General features: G+C 52.2%; 1 protein-coding gene across 1 annotated transcript in view; it reads left to right on the forward strand.

The window, feature by feature from the left end:
- Positions 1-26,455, forward strand: part of ASTN1 (astrotactin 1) — a 282,406-nt gene that overhangs the window by 150,017 nt on the left and 105,934 nt on the right. Inside the window, exon 8 of the mRNA XM_036272001.1 lies at positions 3,622-3,706. Coding sequence (XP_036127894.1) covers positions 3,622-3,706 — 85 coding nt within the window. The remainder of the gene's footprint in view (positions 1-3,621; positions 3,707-26,455) is intronic.

The following is a 26,455-nucleotide window of genomic DNA, read 5'->3' on the forward strand; positions in this document are numbered from 1 at the left end:
GAGGTTGACTTCTCCGGTACTTTCTAAGGGCTTTGCTGTGGCTGTATGTTTGTTTGATTGCTTTTTGATGGTGGCACAGAGCAACCGGTCTCGGTGACTTTTCTCTGCACTCGCGTCTGGCTTTGTTCTGCCACATGGGCAGCTGCGGAGGCCTCACACACCTGCTCGGCGTCACAGCCCCATCCATCCTGGCCACAGACCCTCGTTCCCACTGCAAGATGTGTAGGTTTATGGGTCTGCAAGGAGCATCGGCTTCCAAACTAAATCAAGTTCTAATCACCACCTGTGATGTTCCCCCAAGTTTCTTTTGTCTCAGATCTTTCCATAACCCAGTCCTAACCCTGTGTATGAAATCTGGTGCGGACTGGGACCAGTTTTCCAGACTGGATCTAGCTCCCCTCCCTCTCTGCGCTCTGAACCACCTCTCTGTCTCTCACTTGCTCTGGTTTTTTGACCAGGTTTGGCCGGGTAGCACGGCCATTTGGTCCCTGTCACCTGGAGTTCCCGCTCACTCCAAACTCCCTTTTGTAGCTCGATGAGAGCACCTTCCTTCAGGGTATAGCTCGGGCGTAGTGCCCTCCGTCTGCCCTCCCGGGATCACGGAGGGTTGTTTGACTCTGGGCCTGGCTTGTTTTGCCTGATGTCTGCAGAGGGAAGGAGACCAGGCAATTAGATTACCCGAAGTCCAGATGTCTTGCAAAGATTTCCCTCTTTCGTTGAAGCACACCCAATGCCATTTCATGAGCGCCATCAGCCACCTGAAGGGGAGAGGTGACTCAGAAGTTTCCGCTTTGATCTGTCTGCAGCTCACCACGGGGCACCGGTGGTGGGCCCAGGCCTGCCTGCGGAGCCCTAGCTCCAAGGTCTTTCTTGAAGCCTTCGTAAGACTTGCGCCTCAGTCCTCAGCTGTAAGCAGGAAATAACCGAAGGCGCCATCCATCAGACAAGGTCCCTCGAGGTGCCTGCTTTCGGGGTACCGAGCACACAGCAGTGTCGCCATCTCTAGGCGGTGCACAGGTCACCTTCGGGGGCTTCTACCCTCTGGCGGCGGGGTTGCCTCCATCCTGGTTGGACACTTTTCCGTGGCCGTGACACCTTCCCCTTGGATCCTGTGAACACTGCCACGGAGTCAGCATGTCGTGTGTTCCCTGCCATCTGTCACAGCAGATGCAGGGACTGTAACACTTGGAGCTGAGGAGGGCATCCAACACCCTGGTGGGGTCTTTAAAATTCACAGCTAACAGTCGGAGCTGGTGCTTGCTCGGAAACCCTCTGAAAGTCAAGATTGCACAGCGGGTTGCCATAGCAACGCTCCTCGTCAAGTCTGATCTCCCTCCTGTGTAGATGGCCAACTGGTTTGGAGGAGGAACACAGAAGGAGAAAGTTCGGTGGGTTCGGGGGAATGAGGATCATTTGAGGCAGGTTTTGGATACTCTCAAACTCTAGCCTGATGCGTGTGAAATGTCTCTTGCTCCGACATCGAGCAGCCTGGGACATCATACGGAGAAAAGCTTTGTGTGCTGTCAGCGGCGCGTCCCCACACAGGAGGGGATGACGGGCGCCCCCTGAGGGGATAATGACCGTGAAGGCAGTTTGAGAAGGCAACGTGCCTACCAAGGGTAGGTATTGACATCGTTAGGAAAATCACGCTCTGCTTGAACTCTGAGTTGTTACTGCAGTTACTTTTCACATCTTGTGGTAACTAGATATCAAGTGTGTAAGACAGAGTCCCTTTTGTGCATCCTTAAGTCCAGATAAGGCATCCAACCAAGGTCATTCTGAGAGTCAGAGGGCAGCACTGGGTGTGGCAACCTCTGTGGTCACTTCCTGTTCGCAATGTCGTCTCATGTCTAGTGTCCACAAGGGCAGTGGGGACGTGATTTCCCTCAGGGAGAAGCATAGCTGGGCCCTAGACCCACTACCTGCTCAGATCCCTGCAGCTTACAGCGAGGTGGAGGGGGTGGCAGCTACACATTTATGGCAAACGCATTAATTTGGTATTTGCCATTACACAGTACTTATAAAAGACCTACTCAGATGGGGGAAACGAACTTTGTTCTTGCCCTTGTGTAGCTTCTAGGCTAGAGTTGGTGCTTTCTCTGGAATAATAGAAACAGCCTTCAGCTGAAGCCTTATCATCAGCTATCTCATTCCAAGCTGTGTTTTCCTGTGTCCGACTCATCGCCGCCCGGCCGTTCCTAAATCCAGCTCAGCACCCTGACGCCAGTAGGGTGGAGTCTGTGTGGGTGCAGCCCCTGTGGAACCCTGAATTGCCATGTAGGAGACCTGATGCTCTCCGTGGCACCCCCACACACTAAGGAGTGACCGATTGTCACTGCACCCCTCAGCACCTTGGACAGGTGTGGGGAGCAAAATGCCCATCACCTGGGAGTGAGGAGCTGCTGGACCATGATTTATAGGTCAGTCTGGAAATGAACGGTTGGGCTGAGATCCTATACACAACCTGCTCAGAGCCTGCTCAGCCCCTTTGCTCAACTTCCTGCATCCCGCTCTCGGCCTTTGAAAAGTGAAGATCGCACTCAAAGCTATCGTTCTATTAATATCTTCGCGAAGTGTCTCTTGAAGGGAGAGAAAGAGACTGCATGCCTCTAGCCTCCTTGGGGCGTGGCGCCTTAGTTATTTACAAATTTCAGGAAGCCACACCTCACACCCGAGATAACCAGCGGGTGAAGGGTTAACAGAGCTTTCCCAGGACTGGTCTCAGCCGTGCAGGGGTGCCTGGCATTGCCTGAGGAGGAAGCAGCAGCAACTTCCTTCAGGATCTGGGCCCAGTAGAGCGGGTTCCTCATCTTGTGGGGGTCTTGGATGTACTTGTACATCGGCCGCGTGTTATGAAACCTTTGTTGGGAAGACACACCTAGGTACGTGCGCAGGTACATACGCTTTCAGGGGGGCGGTGGGCTGGTGGCGCACTGATGGGGTAACGCGTGACGATGAAGCAGAATGACACCCTGAGCAAGTATAGAACTGCAGGTGACAGTTGCTACAAAACCGTGGTCGGTGTAAGCGCCCCTCTGCAGGAGTCGCTGTGTGGGCTGGCAGCACGGCATGATGGGAAGAGCAGGTTGGGGTCAGACAAACATGCATCGAAGTGTGGGTTCTGCCATTTACCAGCCGTCTCCTCGCCCCTTACTTTTCTGAGCCTCAGTTTCCCCCATCTACATAGCAGAGCCAGTAATACCTGCTTTTTAGATTCTTAGAAATATTTGGTGAAATTACTCTCGTAGGCACTCTTTCGACATTTATCGATCGCCTGATGTGTGCCTTGCAGCGTAACAGGCCCCCAGGAATTAACGATGACCAAGTAGTCCCTCTGCTCCGAGCTCTTGGGCTTTGTGTCTACAGGGCACAGGTGCCAGGTGCTTCGTGAGTGCTAAATGCCTCTTGAGCTGAACATGATGGCGAAGTCGAACATGGAGGGATGGATGGTGTGCTCGCTCACGTGGGCGGTGGACACGGGTGTCTGACATCACGGGACGCAGGTCTCGCCGTGACACCACGAGAGTCCGAGTTTGGCTGTTTTTAGTCGCCGGCCCCGGCACAGACACGGTAATCAATTCCTGTCCGTTTCTTTCTCTCCCTCCCCGCCCGGCCTCGAAGGGGAATGCCTGTGCTACGAAGGCTACATGAAGGATCCCGTCCACAAGCACCTGTGCATTCGGAACGAATGGGGCACGAACCAGGGGTAAGTGAGGGGATGGCACCTGAGCCAGGCCCCGGATGTCCCCGCTCCATCCCCCAGGCCTGACGTGGAGGAAAACACCGCCTGTAGGGAGACCGAGCTCAAGGCGGGTGACAGTCTGAGCAGTGGATGGGTAAAAATGTCCCCGTGCATTTCCGTCTCCCTACCATCCCAGCGACGTCCCTATCAGCCTTTTCTCCATTGACCAGTTCAGGGAGGCTGCCTCTGACTCCAGCCGTCCCGCTGGGATCTGAAAACCACGCTGTCCCTCTCCCTTGTCACACTGCCGCCAGCCGTGAGCACTGCACCAGCAGAACGTGGCTGCTGATTTGGTTGGAGGTGCGCAGAGCCACGCAGAACCCCGTGGAGACCGCCCAGGGCTTGCGAGACCGACGGGAGTGGAAATTGCTTTCACAGGACTGTCAGCAGGGGTAAAGGCAGGCTCAGGGCATGCTCAGTGTGAAGATTCTTTGCCTGGTCGCCAATTACAACTCTTTGTAAGACCTTGGCTTTCCCTCCAGCACATGTGAGCGGATAAAAAAATTACCTCATCTAATGCTTCTTTATTTTATTTTTTTAATTTTTTGCTCTATGAAGTTTTCTTGTGATAAAACATGCATAATATCAGTTTGACCATTTTAACCGCTTTTGAGCGCACAATTCAGTGGCCTTACGTACATTCACGTGGCAGTGCGACCGTCACCTTCCTGTGTCTCCTGTTGCTTTTGCAAAGCACCTTTCGGCGCTGTCCTGGGTGCCGAGGGCTTCTTGCCCGCCCAGCCAGGCTGTGGACAGAGGAGGGGGCATTCACAGTAATAGCAGTCGAAGGAACAAGGGAAACAGAAGGGACTCAGGGCTGCAGCCATGTCAGAGTGACTGCTTGGCGTGCAGATGAGACATGTGTTTGAGGCCTGGCACTAGGGGGAGAGAAGGCCGTGTCACTTCACACGCTGCGGGGGGGCGCGGCCCCCTCTGCGTGATTCCGTGAGACCGAGCCTCGAATATTGAATCTAGTTCTGGACTCAGTGCAATAAATATGGAGACAAATGGGTGAGAGTTTGGAGAAGAGCAATAAAAATGATTGAAGAGCGCATGGGGGTGATTTACGATGAAGGGACAGAACTCAAGTCGGAGAACTTGGCCAGCTGATGACTAAGTCAGGGCGTGATGGATGCCTGGAGACGTCGGAAGAGGGCAAATGTTCTGGAACGGGTTGAGGTTGAGGGATAAGGACAAGAGAGAATGAAGGTAGGGGAAGGAAATCTGAGTCCCGGGTCAGAACGCGCGTGGGGAAGTCAGGACGCCCCGAAAGTTTCTGGTGGTGAATGTGAAGGATTGCTCCCTCCCCTGTGAATTGGAGACCGCAGTCCCCAGAACCTGGAGGAAGGTGCTTGCCGGAGGGTAAATGTGTTTGAAGTGGATTGTTGTGGAAAGATTGGCCAGAGGACAGAGGACTTGGCTAACAGGTGTCAATTAGCCAAGAATAAAGAGGGTCTCTTACTCTCTGACCCTGAAATGTTCGCAGAGTTTCTGGGGAGCCAGGCTTTTAGCAGCTGTGATGGCTGAGAATCTGTTGGCGATGTTTCTTAGCGAGCGGGGTATTGTCAGGGTGATGCATAGCCAGCTCTCTCTCTCCCAACCTGCAACCTGCTTGCAGAAGAAAACAATGACAAAACATCCTTTTGCTTTTTGGCCCCGAATGATCCACGCTGGCCCTCCGCGGTGACTGGACTTGGTGGCGAATGGCTCCAGCCTGCGTACCCCTTGCCTTGCAGACAGAACACGGGAGGGTGTGCCCGACCTCACTTGGTAATCGCACCAGGCTTTGCCGGTCCCTGTGGCTGGTGCACAGACAGTCTTGGGACGTAGACGAGCGCCTCCAGGGAGACGGTGGAGGCCCCATGTCGGTGTCATTTAAAATAAGCCAGGCTGAAGCCCTGAGTTTCTGACTGACAGGAACATTAGCCCCGGGAAACAGACAAGGAGACCTAATCTGTCATTTCCATCTCTAATTTCCATTATTCTCTGATCATCACTGTCTACGAGGTCTCATTTTGGACACTAATAAAATAATGGAGCCACTGTTAGGAGGGGAAAGAAAGGGACTCGCACGGGGTAATGGAACCCGGAGTGATAAGCGGCAGGAGTTTCTATGTATGTGAAATAGTGCCAGCCAGCTGACTGCATGTCCCTCGTAAGAGGACAAGACAGATGAAAAGCGGAAGATGTCATACATCTTTATTTAAATCAGAGGTCTGATGTCACGCCTCCTTAAATGATTCTTGCAAAATTCACCTCAATTGATTTGAAGGTGAAGACTGTCACCTGAACTGATACCTGCCTGACAGATTGCCAACGAATGAGATGTCCTGGGGTGTCATGGGAAGATCGGCGGTAGGCCTCGTTTTCCTATTTCGTGCCGTGTTCCCTCCCGAAGATGGAGGGCAGCGGTGTGCATGTTTGCGTTTCTACTTGGTATTCTCGCGCCGCGTACATGAGGAGAGTGAACGTTCTTCTGAAGTAGCAGGGGCGGACCCTAGGCCAGTAGCAGTTCCAAGGAACTCCCTGTGACCAGTCCAGGTGAATGGACCTGGAGAAAGGTAGCCAGAAGCTTCAGGCAAGGCAGAAATTCGATCAGGGACACTGATAAAAACGTACAAATGGATGATCCTGTGGGGCGGAGGGTTGCACCTGGGCCCGGCCTCGCCTCGTGCTCTGGCTGACCTGGACCCGCGCGTGGGCCGTGTGTGCACGTGTGTGTGCAGACGCGCTGGTTTGTTTCTAGACATCCTCTCACCAGTACCCACCACTCATCCTCCTGCTTGTTTGTGCTTGTAACACACACTCACTCCAGGACCCACTGTGGCCAGGGGTAAGCGAGGTCACTCATTATAGGAAGAAAGATGTGGTTTCCCTGGAAGGACCAGAGTCTGGACAGATAAATGGGCACAGAACAGAAAACTACAGTGGATGCTAAGAACTAACTGTTCAAGGGGTGAGCAAAGGCCTGTGGGGTGACAGTGTGAGGGGTGACGTGTGTGTCACTGAAGAACCAGGACCAGGTCCTCATGGAGAGGTTAGATTTTGAACTCTTCTATGTAATCGGAACAAAGGCCATGCTAAGCCCAAGGGGCGACTGGGTCGAGGCAGAGGGCAGAGCAGCGTGGTTTCTCCACGAAGGGCGACAAGTAGCCCCGTGTAGCTTAGAGTGCAGTTGCCCAGGCAGAAGAGGCTGGGGGGGGGGGGGGGACGAGGTCTCGACCTGCTCTTGACCGGGGACATTGACGTCCTGGTGTTCGCCTCCATTAGGAGGACGGAGATGCTCCCAGGGGTCCCTTTGGTGGGATATTCCCTTGCGACACATTCTATTTCTGAACCCTACAAAATAAGTTAAAATGATCCTAAAAAGAAAACAAACAAAAAAACATGCATAAAACCTCTTGAGGCTATCTAAGTTTTTATGGATCTGGATTCTCTAAGCAAAGCCTAGTCCTAAAATCATCCTGTAGCTGAACGTTTTCAAGGCCAAACGGCGCAGACTGAGAGAATCGGGGACCACACGAACAAGGCCTGCGAATCAAGGGGTGCAGCCCTCTTCTGCTGACCCTGGTTCTGCCAGAAATGGCCAAGGAGAAGGGGGGCGGCTGGGCTTTCATGAGTGGATCCGGGTGGGGAAGCCAGTACCGTAGCTCACTCTGGGGACCGGATCAGGGTGGCAGATTGTAAAGTCACTGCACTGACCCCAGAAGCTCCTATTCACGAAAAGGAAAAAGAGCTTCAAAAAGCTGTAACAAAGTCATGGGTGACAGATGCCTCATGTGTTATTAAAAGAATGTGGGATGTTTGAGGTTACATCTTGGTCTTTGAGGTCGGCAACAAAATGACTGCCTGCCCCCACCCCGGCGACTCGGTGGCCCGACAGAGGGCCCAGGACCGAAGGGCCCTGCCCAGCTCTGGGCGGTGCCCTGTCTGCTGCTAAGCTGGGTGACGCCTCCCACCCACTGCACACAGCCAGGTCCCTTAGGGTCCACTTGACACCTGTCTGCCGGAACAGCAAGGACGCACTGAGAATTTTCCCAGACGAGAAATGAGAACAGTAAATGAGGTGGAGGAAGCCAGAGAGATTGATTTACATGAAAATATTAGAGGAGGAAAAACAAATTTATTTAGCTACTTTAGAGAATATTAAGAAAGGCTATAACAGTGTTTTTTGTTAAATTAAAAGTGTACCCAAGGGCCTCTAGATACATTTTCCAGAACACTAATATTAGATTAAGTTCCTGCGTGTGAAGATTCCCGGTAAATAATAGTCTGATTTCTTATGCTGGCATCTCAGACACAGAGGGCAGCGCCAAGGAGATTCTACTCTGGGGACCTATCACATGTCACTCGATTTCAGGGTTGAAGGATGGCGATAGAGTGATAATTCACGAGACGGGGAGGGGCCTGCTGGGGAAAACAAACAGGTATTTCTCCAAGGTGTGAGCAGCTGATCCAGGAATGGCCCTGCTCGGCAGGGGACCAGCTCCTCACACCACCTGCTTGAGAGGCAACACACTTACCATGATGTCTCCAGATTAGTGCACGCGCACAGGCATGCACACACATGCACGCACATGCACGCATACATTCATACACAGCCCACGCTGCCTTAATGTGTCCTTCCCATTGTCCCAGGTGCATATTGTTCTGCCCTGTTTCTGCTGCTGCTCACCCTCCCAGCAGTGGCTGCTTAGGGATTCTGACTATACGGAGCCACACAATTCGGTTTCCTCTTCTACCCGAGAACGAGGATGGCGTTTGTCATGGTTGGTCTCAGTCTCTCTGTCTTGGTCAAAAATGCAATTTCCCTAGAGACCGCTCACAGGAAGTGACCAGAGCCCATGGGCAAGATACCTTTGCCTCTGGGTCCTGGGGACTGAGCAGAGATCAGTTTCCCCTGATTATTCAAAATGACCCCAAACCCATCCTCGCCTCTCCGGGACACCTAGCAATGAACTGGACCGTCCGGGCAAGGCGCAGACCCCGGACCGCCGCAGGGCACTGGCCAGGTTGCGGAACTGGACTCTGCTTCCAAGCCTGGTCTCGGGCAGTGTTTGGTGTTCTGTGACCTGCCCCCGGTCCCTTCAGATGTGACTCAGATGGAGTCCGCCAGCCACTCCTGGGTGACATAGGACATGTCCTGACTTTCCTTTGCCTGCTTCTAGCTCATTGTCTGGCAGGTCTTTCCCTGTCCACACGCCTGTGTTACTGACCCTCCGGCCCCTTCGGACAAGACTTGCTGGCCAGCCTGCTGCTGCCCTTTACTCTCTGGGCGCCCTCCTCCCCCGCAGGCAGCCAACCTCATTGTCTGTGCCCAGCTCCGGTCACTGCCACGCCGCGCAAATGGAATTACCTTCCCATTAGCTCCTTTTATTCTCCTCTCCTCTGTGCCTGTGCATGGGTGTCTGTGTGCACATGTGTGTTATCCCCTTATTCCTAACGAGGGTGCCGGTGTGTTTAGGTGGCTCTTCCTTTCCCATCCTCCCCCACCCCCTCTTTCTTTTCCTCCATCTTCTTCTCCTCCCCCAGGAGTTAAGGGAAGTGTGACTTGCTTTTATCCCACAAATTTCAATGTCAAAACAAACCTAAAGTTCCCAGTTCCCTTTCTCTCCAGAAGCCCCTGCTGCAACCCAATTCCAGCCAAAGCGTTGTCCCCTAGAAGGAGAGCTGCCGTCTCCTGAGTGACCAGGCAGGGGCCTCCTCGACCACCCCACTGGCTCGGGAAACACCACACCTTGTTCTCAGGATTCTCTCGATGAAAACATGTTTAAGCCCTGGCCAGTTTGGCTCAGCAGTTAGAGCGTCGGCCTGCGGTGCTGAGAGGCCCGGGTTCGGTTTCCGCTAAGGGCACGTACCTCGGTTACAGTTTGTCCCCGGCCCTGGTTGGGTCGTGCGGGTGGCAACCACTCGATATGTCCCTTTCACGTCAGTGTTTCTCTCTCTCTCTCCCTCCCACTCCACCTGAACAAAAAATGGAAAAAATGTCCTCGGGTGAGGCTAAAAAAAAGGAAAACATGTTTAACTTGACTCATTTTCACAGAAAGTGTGTGGTCAGTCAGCTGGGCACAGAGATACGCTTTGCACATGGCTGAAAGCCGTCTGGCTGGGAGAACAACTTCCCTTAGCTCTGCCGTCCGTGGGAGAATGCGGGCAGAGGCTCGGTCTGGCCGGGGGGCGTCTCTCTCTAATTTGCACAGACGCGTGATGGGCTGTTGGGGACCCCGGCTGTGTCATTTTAGGTGATGCCCTTTGCTCCCTCTTAACCTTCCTGGTTACTCAGGATGACACACGAGTAAACTGTGCCCCTGGTAAGCGACTCCCTGTGCCAGTTCGTGGAGAGATACTTAAGAGGCATCTGGGCAGCTTATTGAAAGTACTTAGTGATTTCCGATCTACCCCCCAGAGATTTTCATTTCATAGATCGGGGAGAGGGCCCGGGATCGGTGCATTTGACCAGGTCCTCCCAGTGATTGTGAAGCACAGGCAGACGTCAGAACTCTCCCTGAGCAAGGTGTGGGTCTCCAGACCCCTCGGGAGGCATCTTTTACCAAAGGACCATCCCTCCAGTGACAATAAGGACCAGTCTGTTGACTAGTGGCTGAGTATATCCTGAAAGATCCCTGCATTTTACTGACTGGGAAATAGGGGGCCAGAGAGGTGAAGACACTTGTCCAAGGTCACACAGCTGATGGCCAGGTGTTATAGGGACAGGTGGGCAGTGGGGAACTCAGTCAGGAACATTCAGATTTCAGAAAGAGGACAAAGAGAAGAGTGTGTGACAGTCTGGACATCAGGGATCAGCTGGAGATGAGAGGCGGACATGCTGTGGTCCCCACGGGCTTCTCTGCATCCCCCTCCCTGCGGACACAGGTCTTATCCCACCCCTCCCCCACTGACCGCATCTGCAGTCCCTGCAGTACTTCCCACCCCACCCCCGCCCCGGAGGAGGGTACGGCCACCACAGTGTTCTCGCTGATAAGTCTAGTCACGGCACCAGGAGACTTATTTTAAACAGTGCCGAGGCGGGGAAACTCCTATTTCCTGCAGCATGACCACCGGGGTGAAAAAAAAAAAAATCAACCTCAATTTACCCTCCCATCTGCTCAAGAATGGAAGATAAATTGTTTCAATTTTATAGAAATGAATGTTTTATGTCTTGTCCATGCTTCTAGATAGTGCCCTGAATGTATCTGTTCCGCCGAGTGCCTGGGTATTTGCCACTAGGCATGCTCTCTGGACCACCCACTTCTGGCTTTTGGACTAAGAATACCAGGTCTGAGAGTATTGTCACTCCTCTGGCTTTGGAGAGCGTGGCTATTTATCTTTCTTTCTTTAAAACAAAGAGAAAAAAATCCACTCATTATTCCACGCACAGAGGAATGACCATTACCACGGTGGCGTGTCTCTCCCCAATTTCTCTTTCTGTGCATAGACAGTTTTGCTTCCCCCAACCACCCTGTCATATTTTTGTCCACTTGCGTAATTTCACAAAGAGCATGTATGACTTGTATAATCACAAAATTGGGGGGGGGGGTGGTAAAGAAGGAAGTTTTAAAAGTATCTTTGTGGAACGTCGTTTTTCTCAAAAATTTTTCTATGGAGGTTATTCTTAAGGTCTAACTTAAACCCCGCCATTGTGACCCGATTTTGGAGGAAAGAAGAAAGTAGTTCGGGGTCCGACGTTTCGGTAAAAGTCCTCTGATACGAGCACGTCTGTGAGTCTGTGGAACAAAGCCGTGACCCTCACGTTCAGCAGCATCCTCGGTGCAGGGACACGGACGACTCAGCACTCCTGGGTACAGTGCGGGTTCGCGGCCATCGCGCTCAGCGCGCAGTGAGGGCGCGGTGGTTCCTCTCCAAACAGCATCGCTACCCTGGAGAGAGTCCTGCTAACTGGCTACGGGGCCAGTGCACGGTCTCCTCCTCCTCCCCTGTTCGTGCAAGTAACCTCGAGGCTGAGTCTTCCTCGAGAAGCGTTCCGCATTCTTGTTCAAACGTTCGTACTATAATTATCTTCTCCTAATTTTAACTTTAGATAATTTCAGAACTTGGAGCGCAAACATTTTGTCACTGCACATTTTGTTTTTCTCTTTTACTTCATCTTTTTTTTCTTTTTGTAAAGGCAATGCACGTCATTGGAAGAAAATATAGGGGAAAAAAAAGAAACACGCAGCAGTAAAGGGAGGAGAACCCAGGCCACCCGAAGTGCCGTCCCCTGGAGAGAACGCGTCCTAAACTTGTGTTTGGTTGGGGGTAATATTTTTTAATGAAATTGCATCGCGCTGTGATATCTCTTGCTTTGTCATATAGGGGCACATACTTCTATACACACATGTACATCTCTGTGTGTGTATGATGGGAAAGGGGCTCGTTATTATTTGAGGCTCAGTAGTGGGGTAACCAGAGTCACAGCGTGGGAAGCAGACTAGGCCAACATCTGGGCTCTTTTCACTCAACCGTGATGCAGCTCAACAACTGGGAACATGTTTTCCTTCCCTCTGCTCCCCTTCCCACCGAGTTGATTCACTTTTCCCCGAGGACTCCCACACGGAGAATAGTGTTGTGAGCTTGACCAGGTACCACCCAAACCAGGTTTTCCAGTCGAGGTTGGCCATCGGGTCTGAGACACTGGGGTGCAGGAGGTGCCCAGATTTCTGTCATGCAGGACAGTGAGAGGAGACCCTGAACAGCTGCAAAAGCCCCCCATTGTCGCTGAAGCTCAATCAGCCAGGGAGGGGGAGGATCCCTATGCAACGACTCAGACCACAGCCCTCAGCCTGGACTTCCTCTCATCCTGAAATGCAGCTGGGACCCCCCTTGTCTGTAACCACACGAGAAGGGTGACAACGCGGAGTGAGTGTTCACCACGGTGGAATGGTGACCCATGGGAACGTAGTCCACGCCAGGAGAAGCCCGCTGGAGCTGAACTGGCATCAGTGAGCTCCGGTGCTCAGCGTGCCCGGTCCTGTGCCACCCCCACGCCCTGCCCTTCAGGTGCAGCAGCAGTAGTCCTGGTATTAATCTTAGTAATTATAACAGCACACACTTGTGTAGTCCTTCTGACACACCAGCCCCTCTACTAAGTGCTGTTCACCTACCAACCAACCTCATTCTCATTTCAACCCTGTGAACTAGAAACTGTTATTGTCCTTATTTTACAGGTGAATCTATGGAATATTGCAGCGATATTGAGAGTCTCGTGAGAGAGAAAAGGGACTTTGGGTCCCTAAAGAGAACTTTCTCGTCCCAACCCCTCAGGGGCTAGTGTTCTGAGTCTCGGAATGAAAGCCGGAGCAGCTGCAGTTCAGCCTTGAGGCTCTGGGGCGGGACCTGGGGGGGGCTGGACAAATACGGGGTGCACAGTTAAGCATCTCCTTCAGAAGGATGTGGAGTCCTAGGGAAAGTGACAAGTCACGGGAAGGACTGCGCTGGAGGCTCTAAGCAAGGTGCCATTGGCCGCTGCCTGGTCCAGGTAAAAACAAAAGAAGCCCCCAGACACATCCTGGGAGCCCCAGGCTGCTAACTGCCTACGGGGCAGCTACCGAGGAGCTCTGTGCTGTGGCCAGTGTGAAATCATGGCCGTGGGTTCAAGTCAAGATGGGCCATTGTAGCGAGGGGGTGGCCCTGCCTGCAATGTGGACCCTGAGCAAGACTTGGGCCTATTTACTGGCACAAATGCGTGGGGATAAAACACCTAGACAGGTCCTTGTGATTGGCAAGGATTTCACAGCCCGTCCAGTGGGTCAGGGGGACACTGACCACGGGAAGGATGAGGCCATCATTCTCCTCGAGCTCCTGGGCCAGGGAGAAGGTAGTCTGGACAAGACCAGAGGTGCTAACCAGACCTCACTTACTGGTCTTGGTCCAACGACTTCGTCCTGGCCAGGGCCTGTGCGCACCTCATTTCCAAGAGGATTAATGGTCCCCTGCTCATATCTCTGTCTGTGTGGGAGGCAGTGGTACATCATGGGAAGAGCACAGAGTCGTCAGACAACCTTGGGCTTAAATCTTACACTGTCTCATTCCTTCTACTTCAAAGCACGCTAGTTCGGACTAGCTCCATAACATTCTGGAGCCCTGGTTTTCTCATAGTAAGGATTACGAAGAAACCCCAAATAAAACTCGTTGTATTGAATGACGTTACGTAAACGGTGTAGTCACTCCAGACGTGATGGCAAGTATCTCACCCATGACACTTTGCATCGGTCAAGGCCTCCCACCCTTTGACTCGCCACCCAGGGATGTGACCTTCACCTCGATTTGACAAGACGGGTTCAGAATAACCCACCCCTGGTATGTGAATGCCACGAGGGCATAAACAATGTCTCTTATATATCATTGCGTGTCACACCCTAACACACTGCCTGGCACATAGTAGGTGCTCAACAAATATTTGTTAAGAACTGAAGAAACGGATGTGAGGGCGATCTGGCTGCGACATCTGTCACCCCATTGATCGCCAGGGTTGATTCGGCTGATCTGGCTGGCTAGGCGGGTGTCCCCCTCCTCCCTCAACCGATCCATGTTCGTCCCTCCCAAAGCTGTGCGCTCGGTCGAAGAGGACGACCTTCCCCCCAGAGGAGAGGACCGGTCTTCGGTCAAGGGTATATGAGTAGCTGCGCTCCCCTGCTAGAACCTCCAAACAAACTCTCAAGAACTGAAGAAACGTGTCCGTCTTTGGGCAGGACTTCTGCAGACCTTTGTTTTCGGATCACTGGATCTTCCCACGCTCTCCTGAGAGTGGTGAATCGCCTCCCCAGTGTCAGCAAGATCATTAGCTGGATCACCGACGATTCTGCACGCTCGGAGCTGGGAGCCCACCTCAAGGTCATAGCTCGACACCTGGTGTAAAAACCCCGCCTGCAGCCTTCTTAGCAGATGCCACCAAGCAATGTTTGAACACTCACAGTGACAGGGGTGGATTCTTTGGAAAGGCAGCTGTTCCATTGTTGTTATGCAGATTCTGAGACAGATTGTGAGGCTGATACATTTTCCTATAACTTTCAACTCTATGGCCAGCCCTGTCCTCTGGAGCAATGACGAGTTTGTTGCTTTTCATCTTCCATGCTCAGAACCAGTAGCTTGTGTGGCGCCTTCGTGTGGATCAGAGAAATGAGCCCGCCTGCTGCTGGGCATGGGGTGCGCGCCTGAGGACCTTCTCCAAGTAGCTGATGCACTTGTTAAGGACATACTACAAGCCCTGCACCCATCAGGTCCTTCCTGCAGGTTGACCTTGACCCCTCACTTGAAACTTGGCTTTGTTGTTGAACTATGGAATTCACCAAACGTACACCAAGGAAGGGCCAGCTACCTGGTCATGTTTCAGGTCATGGTGATGGTCCCTTCACCAAGCCCTCTATTCTGATTATACCCAATTTTGTCAGCTTTCCTTTGGCTGCACATTTTCTGAAAGATGCAGTTGTTTCTGACTCCTCCTGCTTTGTCTTCATCCCTCTCAGGTGATGCTGTCCAGGACGGATCAAGACACTTCATAGCACACATCTATCAGGCCTACTTCTCCCTGTGCATTTTCTAGTAATGAGCCCTAAGCTAAGCCTGTACTTGGTCCTTTAAGAAAAAAGTCATGGTGATGGCCAATTAAAGGTCTTTCTCAGAGGGACTGCTGTCAAAAAGAAAGTACATTCAAGACTGCATTCAATTGTCTTAACCTAAATTCAGGTCTTATATAAAACCCTATTAAATTTTAGCTTGAAACCCACTGAAACCCTTTGGATTTCGTCTGTGTTCTTCTATGTATTAGCTATTCCTCCTACTTTATGTTATCTGTGAATTTAATGAACTCACCTCCAGTGACCTTCTCCAAGTAGCTGATGCAATTGTTAAGGACATACTACAAGCCCTGCGCCCATCAGGTCCTTCCTGCAGGTTGACCTTGACCCCTCCCTGGAAACTTGGCTTTGTGGTTGAACTACGGAATTCACCAAACATTCAAGCCACATTTGTCTATCGGGTCCATACAAAAGATTTTGCCAAGGGTCTGGCTCGGAATGGGTACTCAATACGTCTTCCAAAGCAGTAAATGGATTCTTTTCCACAACCAGGGTGGGCGACCCCCCCGGCACCCTTTGAAAGGCCAACCTCAAGAAGCCAGAAGTGGCCCTGGCCTGTTTGGCTCAGCGGTTAGAGCATCGGCCTGCGGTCCGGAGAGACCCGGGTTCGGTTCCCGCTAAGGGCACGTAGTTTGGTTGCAGTTTGTCCCCGGCCCTGGTTGGTCGTGCGGGTGGTGGCCACTCGATGTGTCCCTTCACGTCGATGTTTGTCACTCTCTCTCTCTTCCTCTCTCTCCCTCCCACTCTATCTATACAAAAAAAAAAAAAAAATTAAAAAAAAAAGAAGCCAGAAGTGGTCGTGAGCTTGGCTGGGGATTGCTCCTCGTTGTGAATTCCTTCTAGCTCTTAGACATCCTTACATTCTTGTTTCTTAAGATTGATCCATCCTCTTTCCCTAAAGAGCTCAGAGCCGTTTAAAAGTTGCCTCCACACTTTCCATGTGGCTCTTAGACCATCTTTTCCTTTCGTCCATACAGCCCCCCCAAACCCCACCCTCCACCCCTGCTTTTACTTTTATTAGCATTTATTTTATGCTAAATTCACTCCTGGCCATGCGTTCTTGTTTCTTCAGTTTCTTTGGGATACCTCTTCCTTCTGTAGAGTCTCCTCTTCTGGTCTGGGGACAATCTGCTGTTTTCAGTGACACCATCTCCGTGTGGCCAGGGGGGCTGGTGTGTGGGCTCATCCGCCCGCGCGCTGTAAGTTCTGGGTTGCACCCCGGGGACTTCGTTCACCTGGATGGGCTCAGTGGCCAGAGTCCACTCCCCTGCCCTAAGTTAGGGTGCTCTGCATTTTTAAGCAGGTGCAGCAAAGATTCAGCACCCTTTCTGGCCCACCGACCCTGCGTCCAGCCAGGCGGTTCAGCCTGGGCACACCTCCCAGCGCCACCGTTGTGATGACGCAGTGGCACGCATTGCTTCTTCGGGTGACATCCTTCAGACACTTGGTGGCCTTTCGGACACCCATACCCCCCATGGCCTGGGCAGGTTCGTGCGTCATCTTGAAGGGAACACGGGGATTCGAGCCTCTCGACTTGCTAGAGTTTGTGGGTTTTCTGAACCGAGTGAATAGTTTTGAGGGCTGCCCCCGCCTGCTTTCGGGGAGAGAGGTCCGTGCAGTCTGCGCCCGTCCGGAGGGAGGGTGGCTCCACCGGGCTTCAGACGGTGTGACTTTCCACAGCTTCTGCTCAGCTAGTGAAAGCAGAGGTGACGGCAATGCTAATGGTGACCACGCGTTTACGGTGCCCGGCATGTTCCTGAGAGCCTTCTCTCTGTTCGTCTTACCGCAACTCTTTGAAGCGACCCCCTTTTTCCAGCTGAGGAAACTGAGGCACAGAGCAGTTTGGTAGCTTGCCCAAAGGTTGTGCCATGGTAATCAGCACCACTGGGATTCCAACCCGGGCACTCTGTCCGGAGTCCATGCGCTTAGCTCTCAGGGCACCGCCTGCACGGTGGCCAAGGGTGCAAAAGCCCCCTTCTTGCGTCTTGCCCCTCCCCCACCCTCCCCCTCTGCTGTACAGTGTACGCGGGGAGTCAGATGGCTGGTCTGGCTGCGGCATGATGGTCAGGAGTGCCCTCCAGCCCAGCCCAGGTTCTCGGTTCGGTTCTCCGAGGGGGGACTGAGCCTGATCATCTCTCCACTGTAAGGCGCTAATGGCTTTTCCTCCCGGGTCCTAGAAGCATTTGCACTTTGAAAGAAGCCTATGGAGAGGTGGAGTTCAGGCCACAGGAATGAACTGCATCCCTAAAGTACACTTCGCGATGTAGGGTGCTCCATGGGAGCGCAGAGGGGGAACCCACATGTCACGGGCTCATTTTTCAGGTCTGGGCAGGCGCTCTATGTCTGTCACCTTGTTTAAATAGCAGGTGATCTTTTCTGGGTGACAGGCATGATGTGTGCCTGCTTTATGTATTCATATCGTCCCCCTCACATCTCACAGACGATGGAGCCAAGGTCCAGAGAGCCCCAGCAACACCCGAGAGCGCACAGTAGGGATGGAGGGACATGGAGTGACCCCAGCAATTCGGCTGGGCATCCAGGCTCTTAGTGTGATGAGCGAGGACAAGTCGGGCCCTGGGAGGCCTCCCCGGATCTAGGGCCTCCCAGCACTCAAGGTGCCCGGCGTTGGTTTCCACCCCGATTGAACTGCCTGCCCTTGACCACACCTCTCCTTTTTCTCTACCCCTCCCCATGTTTGCTCAGGACATTTCTTCCCTTCCGGTTCCCCCCTCCAATGCCGGCCCCCTACTGAATTCTTTCCATTCTGCAAAGTCTATTTCAAACATCTGCTTCTTCATAATGCCTCCCCTCGCTCCCCAATGGAAGCATCTCTTTCTCCTTTGGGCTGTCTCAGGCCTGTGACTCTCTTGTGTCCGTAGCCACGCTGTGCCTTGTGTGATTGCTGTCCCTAGACTCTTCTTGATCCTGGTAGACTCTAAGAATCTTGGAGCAAGGGCTTAATTTTGAGCCTCAATCTCAAGTACACCGTATGTTGCACATAGTAGGTCCTCAATAAAAAACAGAATAATTGCTACTAATGAGACTTCAAGCAGTATGGACTACCAGGGCAGATCCTGATTTATGTTGGAGCCAAGAAGTTGGCACATCTTGGTCCTACGTACACGCACCACTCCCGCTGAGGACTCCTCTGTGCCACCTCTAATCCTCACAACAGTCCTGAGGGGCCCTAGCCATCAGTACGCCAGGAACTGAGCCATTGAACAGGATGGTCAAGGCTGTACAAGCAGACACCTGAGTCCAAATCCTGCCTCTACCACTTCCTGGCTCTTCCCACTCCCCTTGGGCAAAGTCCTTAAGCTCTCTGTGCCCTAACGCTTCCCTGTGAATTAGAGATAATGATACCTACCTCCTGAGGCTGCACTGAGCGGTGAATGAGAATCTCGGAAAGCTAGTGTCCCATCATGACAGGTGCTCGGTGACACCAGATGATAGGTTTAGGAGGCCCTCCCCCAAGAAGCAGGAAGTCCAGCATAGGGGCTGGTTGTCAGGCGAGAGGTTCTGCTTCCATTATTAAAACTCTTTCCATTTTGACCACTGGCCAGCCGTTCTGGGTTTGGTCGTGTTTTTCTCTCTTGTCTTTCTCTCTGTCAGCATCAAAGTGGTTATCCTGAAAACACTCTTCAGTCTCCTCAGCTCTTCAAAAGCATTGCCCCTCCCTCCCCGAAGGGTGCTGTCCACGGGCAGCGGAGGGGTGTGAAAAGCCCCAGCCTAAACTTTGTCTCTTGCTTAATTACACTGCAGTCAGATTTTCCGCAAAAGCCCCTAGCTTGGCGGGATGCCCTCTTTGAAGTCATTAGTCCTCACAGCAGGGGGAGCACACCATCAAAGACTCCGTTTCCCAGCAGCCCCCACGTGCTCCCCTGCACCAGAGGGCTGGGGGGGGGGCAGGGGGTGCATGAAGTCCGCTGTTCTCTCCTCTGGTCCTGAACTGTGATGCCTTTGAACTGAAGCACATGGAGAGGGCTGGCGATGCTATCACCAAACCTCTCTGCATTCTTTGAGTTTTGACCAATTTAGCAATTAAGCTTGTTGGAACCAGGGATGTGGAACACAGGACGTGGTTAAGGTTCCAGTTGGTAATCCAAGGGGCTGTGGAGTGGGGGTTGGGAAAGGAAAGAAAGTGCCCCTGAGGCACTAGATACTGAGAATGTACTTGATAATGGCCCTGAGCAGTCTGCTGTGAAGTTAACATTTTCTGTGTGTGTGTGTGTGTGTGTGTGTGTGTGTGTGTGTAAGATGGGAAAACAGAGAAAGACAGAGAAAATTTGGACTTCGCTCAAAGAAACCCTGGTCTTGCCTCTTTCCCATTGACGTGGGTAGCCTCGTTATTTCTGACTTTGGGGGGCTCGATCCCTTGGCAGTTCAGTGACTGCAGTAAATGAAATAATGTTTCATAAAGCCATTTACTTAGACCCGGATTCTAGATTTCAGCACGAACCGAGGCCTTAGGACTCAGACCAGACTGACTTCCTCTGTTTCAGAAGAGCATCGGTGGAGCAATGCCATGGAATTCTTCAAGGGGGTGTTTGAGTCCAGATCTCTGGGGGGACTTGTCAAGAGCCAAGGGATACCCCTGGTGGTGCCAGCACTGAGCATCTCTTCCCCCCTGCCCCATTCATCACGCTGACCCCTCACGCACGCAGGCTCATCCGCACCACAACTCTGGGGCCAGCACTTCAACCCTCACCTGCACCGCCACGAGAGGCTTCTCACCTGGCTCCCTGCCCCCTGCCCCCCTGCCCCCTGTCCCCTCCCCCCTGGCTCCCTGCCCCCTGCCCCCCTGGCTCCCTGCCCCCTGCCCCCCTGGCTCCCTGCCCCCTGCCCCCCGCCCCCCTTCCCCCTGCCCCCCGCCCCCCCTGGCTCCCTGCCCCCTGTCCCCCTGCCCTCTCCCCCCTGTCCCCCTGCCCCCTCCCCCCCTGGCTCCCTGCCCCCTGCCCCCCTTGCCCTCACTCTCCTCCCTCCTCCCTCCAGGCACCAAAAAAATCTAAGCAAAAGCACTGTTTATTTTACATACTGCTCAAAACTCACCCTTGAAACTTAGGACCCTGCAGAGCGAGTCTGGAACTTTCTGAGGGTGCCTAACAGCTCCTTCTGATGTGGTTCCTGCCAGCCCTTTCAGCCCCCCCATCGCCAGTCACTCTCTTCCCAGAATGTTATGTTCCTATGACATCTAATCGGCGTGGAGCCCATGCGTGTGCCATGCTGCATGCCACCTGCCTGGGCACTAGCTGGCCGGGTGTGCTGTGCCCGGCATGGCTTTTCCTGCTCCCCTCCCTAGCCCACCCCAAACTCTTCTGGCTGCTCCCCCTCTACTTCCTGTGTAAGTCTGCATCCGGATAGCCCCCTCAGAGACACACACCTGGGGCTACCTAGTCGTCACAGAGTGGCCCTCCTGTGCTCCTCTGATCCTGGCCCCATGCACATTCCCACATTGTTTTCACGCCATAATTGTAATGAGCTGATAACTCTGTATTCATCTGTTTACTTGGCTGCCTCTGCCCCTGCCGTCCGGGCTTGTTCAAGTCCCTGGGTTCAGGGCTGTGTCTTAGTCATCTCTGTAGCCCGTGGCACTGCCCCACCACATTCAGGATGAAGCGCTGCATAGATGGGAGTCGCATAAATAAGTGATGGTCACATATGAGGTCTTACGTGCAAGTTGTGTGCAGACCTCTGCGTGATTTTCCCGGTGTGTTGTTTGGTGCTTAGGTTTCTCTGTGCACAAAAGAGAAGTCAGCTGGTTTGTGTTTAATATTTGGCAAGATGTCCTTTTCTAAATGCACTCATTTATTTCCCAAGCGCCACTGAGGTAGGGTACATCCATCATTCATTCATTTACCTTCCATGTCTGAGGGGTTGTTAAGGGCTTGGGAAAAAAGACATGAATAATAATAGCCAATAACTGTGTAGGGTTTATTAGGTGCTGGCACTGTTCAGAGCACTTAATATTAACTCATTTAAACAAACACAACAACCGTAGGAAGTAGGTACTGTTACGATCCACCCTTATTTTACGGCTGAAGAAACTGAGGAACAGGGCACCCTAGCCAGAGCTCCCTGGGCACCAAGCATGCAGGCGAAGGGTTCTGAGGAAGGTACAGTTGCGGGGCAGCCAGGGTGAGGGGAGATAACTGGCACAGGGAAGGGAGAAGAGCAAGGTCATGCCTGCCTACCTGGCCAGGGTGCAGGAGCCGGTTCTGGGCACAGAGGGTGCAGCTGGACACAGGATGGGCAGCTGTACCTCCAAACGTTCTGCGGGGAGGGAGGGGGATTTATGTGTTGGCTCTTTCCAGTCCCTCGTTCTGCTGAGGGCGTGAACTTCCACGATCATCCTCGACATTAGAATGAGGGAAGCCTGTGCTCTCCACGTCACACACACACACACACACACACACACTCACACTCACACTCACACTCACTTCTGCCATCCAGATGAGGCTACAGTGGGAATACCCTCCGGTGAGGAAGTGAGGAATTCCCTTCAGAATCACGATGAAAATTCACATGGGGCTGAGATCAGTGTATAATGTACAGGAAGTACAGGGCACAAGAGACTTGATTCTAGAAGTCAGAAATGGACTCTAAGTATAGTCTGCGAAAGGACGAATGCAAAGTTGAGAGGAAGGAGAGGAGGAGGAGGAAGCATCGGAGGGGTGGTGGAGACGGGAACCATAGAGGACGACGATGATCCTGAAACGGCTCCACCGATAACCACAGTATTCATGCAAGTGGGACAACGGTCCGGCTCGGGCCAGAGGACAACCTAATGGAGTCCCCCTGACCCAGGTTGGAAGACTCCGTTTGCCTGGGTGAGATGGACGCAGCCAGACCACGGCAGGTGGTTTTCCGGAAGGAGAGTTTCCCTGGGAGAGCTCCTAGGGTTTTTTGTTTTATAAGGAGGAAGGAGGGAAAGTTGTGTTTAAGGATAAATATGATGTTTCTATTTACTTCTAACACCTATTCCAAAAGAAAAAACACCTTCCCATAACACTTGATTTTCTGCTGGCTCCTCATCTCCGCGGTAGTGGATCTAAACGTCTTCCCCAGGGTCCATAGCATCTCCGTGCAGCCAACGGGAAGCTCAGCGCCCTTGGTGCTCTGTCTGTTTGTCCCCTGGCTGTGCAGCAGGGCAAACGCCTTGAGGACACTACCCCACCTCTTTTGTTTTGGCTTTTTCGGTCTTGTTTGTTTGTGGTGCCTAGGTGTCCAATAAACAATGAACTCCCTAACAGAATCAATGAGCAAACAGTGCCGGATGGCCGAGAGGTCCACTGTAGTCAGTTCAGGGAGGAAAGAGACAGAATTTTTTCTTGCCCTTCTGAGTCTCTCTTTATCCTTACACCTGCCCCTAGAGCAACACCCGGTAATAGAGACGGCAACAAAGATCGTCTTAGAAGAGACAACAAATCTTCTCGGGAAAGGAGGAAGGAGACCAGAGTTTCTTTTGTCATTTTCTTCTGCACAGCTGAGAAGGATCTGGCCGCTTCACGCCGGGGCCATGGGCCCAGCTAGGGTTCCTTAATGAGTTTGGAAGCAGAACTCGCGCTCTCGAAGGTCATCTTTGTAACTCTTCCACGATGTTCAAGGCGTCTGTTTTTTTTTTTTTTTTCCTTGAAGGCAGGTTTAACCCAAGAGGTCACTTTTTCAATTTTCTTCTATCTCCTTCAGACCGGTATTTAACGCTCGGGAGAAGCAATGCATCTGGATGGGATCAATTTCAATTCCCTTCCTCTGGTCCAATTTAGGTGCTGGGGGAATGTTCTGATTGATAGCAGAAATAGCTGTCATTTTGGGGGGGCCCTTACTCTGTGCTTACCAAGAACTTTACTTCCATGGTTCCCCAACTACACACTGAGGGGAAACACAGAAACCTTACTGGGGCTCTGTGAGATATTTTCAGTTGTCAAAGAAAACAGGTAATGTCTGTCGGATACCACACAAACTACTTTCAACTTTATGGGTGTTATTTTTCCAAATGCTTCCTCAGTTGTTAAGTTGCAAATATTTATTAAGTAGTTCGGACTTAATTTCTTAGTAAAGGAAAGTAGTAGCTGTTTGTTTGGACCTAGGGGAGCTGGGGAAATTAAGTCACTCTGGGTGCTACAAGCTGATCAAGTTTGGGAACCTGTTTTAATTCATACAGTGTCTCCAAGAAGGCTGTTATTATTTTCTCAAGTCTGTCTCTGAGGACACTAAGGGACAGAGGAGTCAAGAAAATGGTGACATGGCCAAAGGGCTTGTAAGTGGCGGAGCCAAGGTCTGAGCCCAAGACTGCCAGACCCTGGAGTCCACGGAGTCACTGCCCTGCAGGGGTGATGCAGATTAGATCGTAGACGGTGAGAGAGAGCTCAAACAGGCTTCAGCAATAACCCAGGCTAGCCCTGGCTGGTGTGGCTCAACAGTGGTTGAGCATTATCCCATGCACCGAAGGGTTGCAGGTTCAATTCCGGGTCAGGACACATACCTGAGTTGTGAGTTTGATCCTCAGTTGGGATACATACGGAAGGCAACCAATCTATGTTTCTCTTTCTTTCTCTCTCTCTCTCTCTCTTTCCCCCTCTCTCTCTCCCTCTCTCTCTCCCCCTCTCCCTCTCCCTCTCCCTTTCTTTCTCACAATTAATATAAACATATCCTCAGGTGAGAATTAAAAACAAATTTTTAATCCAGTCTAATTTACAATCTAACGCCATCACCCTACTGGTGAGCAGCAGAATTTAGTGTAGGGACCAGTCTCCTGACCTATTTCTTCTCCACCCTCACTCTGTCCCTTCCCAGCTTTGGATAACTGTCCATTAATGCGCCTCTACATCCACGGTGGAAATAGCAAAGGTCCACATTACTTGAAGCACAGAGGAGCGGGGGGCTCCGGGGAGGGGCACCAAGACCAATTGTGGAGGCGTAGTGTTCAGTCTACAAGGACAGATCAGAAAAACAATCACGCCACGTACAATTTTGCTAAGCAAACAAACATAAATGGGAGTCGGTGTCATCTATTAATATCTAAGTGGTATAAATGTCACGGGAAAGGGCAGAGAAGTTATTTACGGGATATAACTAGGAAATTAAATTAGGAGAGAGAAAAATATAGGCTGAAAATGTGATGTTGATATTTATTGGCTGGTGGGGGAGGGGCGGCGGAAGGCTCAGTGTCGTCTGATTTATGTCAAGTTGGATCGGACCCTGCACCTTGGAAAACACCTGAGGGGTGGCTCTCCTGACCCCTGGGGACTGCCGCGACGGTCCTATCTATGTGCAATCTCTGGGGTTCTTTAACAGCCCTAGTTTGTTATTTGCCTTCTTCTGTATTTTTTTCCCTTTTCTGTATTCTCCTTTCTTATTCATTTACAGCTATTTCAGGCTCTTCTTCCCACATTTCTTTTGCCCTTTGACTGTGGATTTGCTTTCTCTGCCTCTAGGTGTTCTCCCCACCCATCTTCCTCCGCCTCTTTCTCGGGACCTGGCGCATTCCAGGTTTCTGGGCCATTTCTCTTCTCCCTTCTTCCAACAAGGAAGATGAAATTTGCCACACGGACAAAGAGGAGAGAGCTGGAAGTCCCTGCCCAAGTAACAGGGACAGCATTTTCCCTTTCGGGGGGGCTTGCATTTTAAAAGGGAGAAGAATGGCAGCGTCTTCTGCTCCCCTGCTTCCTGGGCTGCGTGTCAGCGAAGGGACAGCCCGATAAAACGCCTCGCCTGGCTCAGCTCAGCTCAGCTCTCGCGTCCGCATCTCTCGGAAGCCCAGGCGGAAAACAGCGGGGGCATTAGCATTTTTAATGCAGGAAGCTGCAGGAGAGAGAGGCAACTCGGGGACGCTGAACGAGGGGTGAAGCCCAAGCCCACTGGCAGTCAAAACTCCCTTTTGGAGGCAGAAAGAGCTCAGGTGAAGGCCGGGGGAGGCGGACAGGGAAGCAGTTGCCTTGGAGCAGCATTCGGACGACGGGATTGGAGCTCTGGGCACAGGCGGGCACGGCGGGGAAGCTGCTGTGCCCGATTGCGCTCGACTCAACTTGATGCCGAGGCCCAGCCTTGGGAGATGTTTTCCTGATTTAGCCCATTTCCTCCATCTTCCCGGAATGAGCCATTATGCGTCCACTGCAGGCAGAAACCATGTCCCGGCTCCCCTTTCTCTGTTGTCTTTTCCCTCCGCTCCCTGTACTCTGCTGGGAGGGAGAAAGAAATAAACAGGGGAGAAGGGGCCCCACTGATTCTAGATTCCGACAAAGAAAGGGGCCCTGGAGACCCGGAGCGTCTGACATCACCTTTCCCATTTCATTTTTCTCGGGACATGAATGCAAACGTTGAATGGAGTCGCTAGGTGCGTGTTCCGTCTGTCTGGCCGCTCGGCCTCGGCAGGACAAAGCTTAATTGGCTCTTTACCCACCACTGAAATAGAGGCAAAAATACCTTCTTGCAGACGTTAGTTCTCTAAAAAAAAGTGGCAGTGATTAGATCTAATGCCCTTGGCAGCGGGATAGAAAGATGCTGAATACGGATCAATTGAACGCCTACCCCAGGAGTCAATCAGGAGGCAGGATCCCAAGCGGCTAAATGACCCATCTTGTCCGAGTATTCTTCCCCCATTACGCTTACAACATTGTGAGAGTAAAATGTGGCAAATCGACTTTACTGCCCCAAATCCAAGTCCCAAGAGGGCCAGGGCCAAGTCAGAACTGGGGGACTACCCCTTTCCCTCCTTGGGTGTCAGGCGCTGAAGTGCTCACAACCTCTCTGTTGGTGAAACGTCAACCCAAGTAATTGTAGCCAGTGCACCCAGTTAGAGGTGATGCCAACCCATCGTTCAAAGTCTTGTGATTTTAACAAAAGGGTGACACTCACAGCCAATGTTCCTTACACACAAAATCAATCATGTTAGCCTCATCCGAACGCACGGAAGACTGTGGGTCCCCTCTGGTCCCTGTGCTCACAGCCCAGAGCCAGACCCGGGGAGCAAGCAGGTGAATATACATATAATTACGAACTGCAGCTTCGAAAAACTTCCAAGATCTTCCAACTCCAAGAGAGCAGAGAGGCGAATGCAGTTGTATCTCTTCGGTTCTTTCAAAGAATACAGGCTGCCTCCAAGTTTCACGTCCAAGGGTGGAATTAACCTCAGCGGGAGGCT

The sequence above is a fragment of the Molossus molossus genome, unplaced genomic scaffold (genome assembly GCF_014108415.1).
Source record: "Molossus molossus isolate mMolMol1 unplaced genomic scaffold, mMolMol1.p scaffold_m16_p_20, whole genome shotgun sequence".
NCBI lineage: Eukaryota > Metazoa > Chordata > Mammalia > Chiroptera > Molossidae > Molossus > Molossus molossus.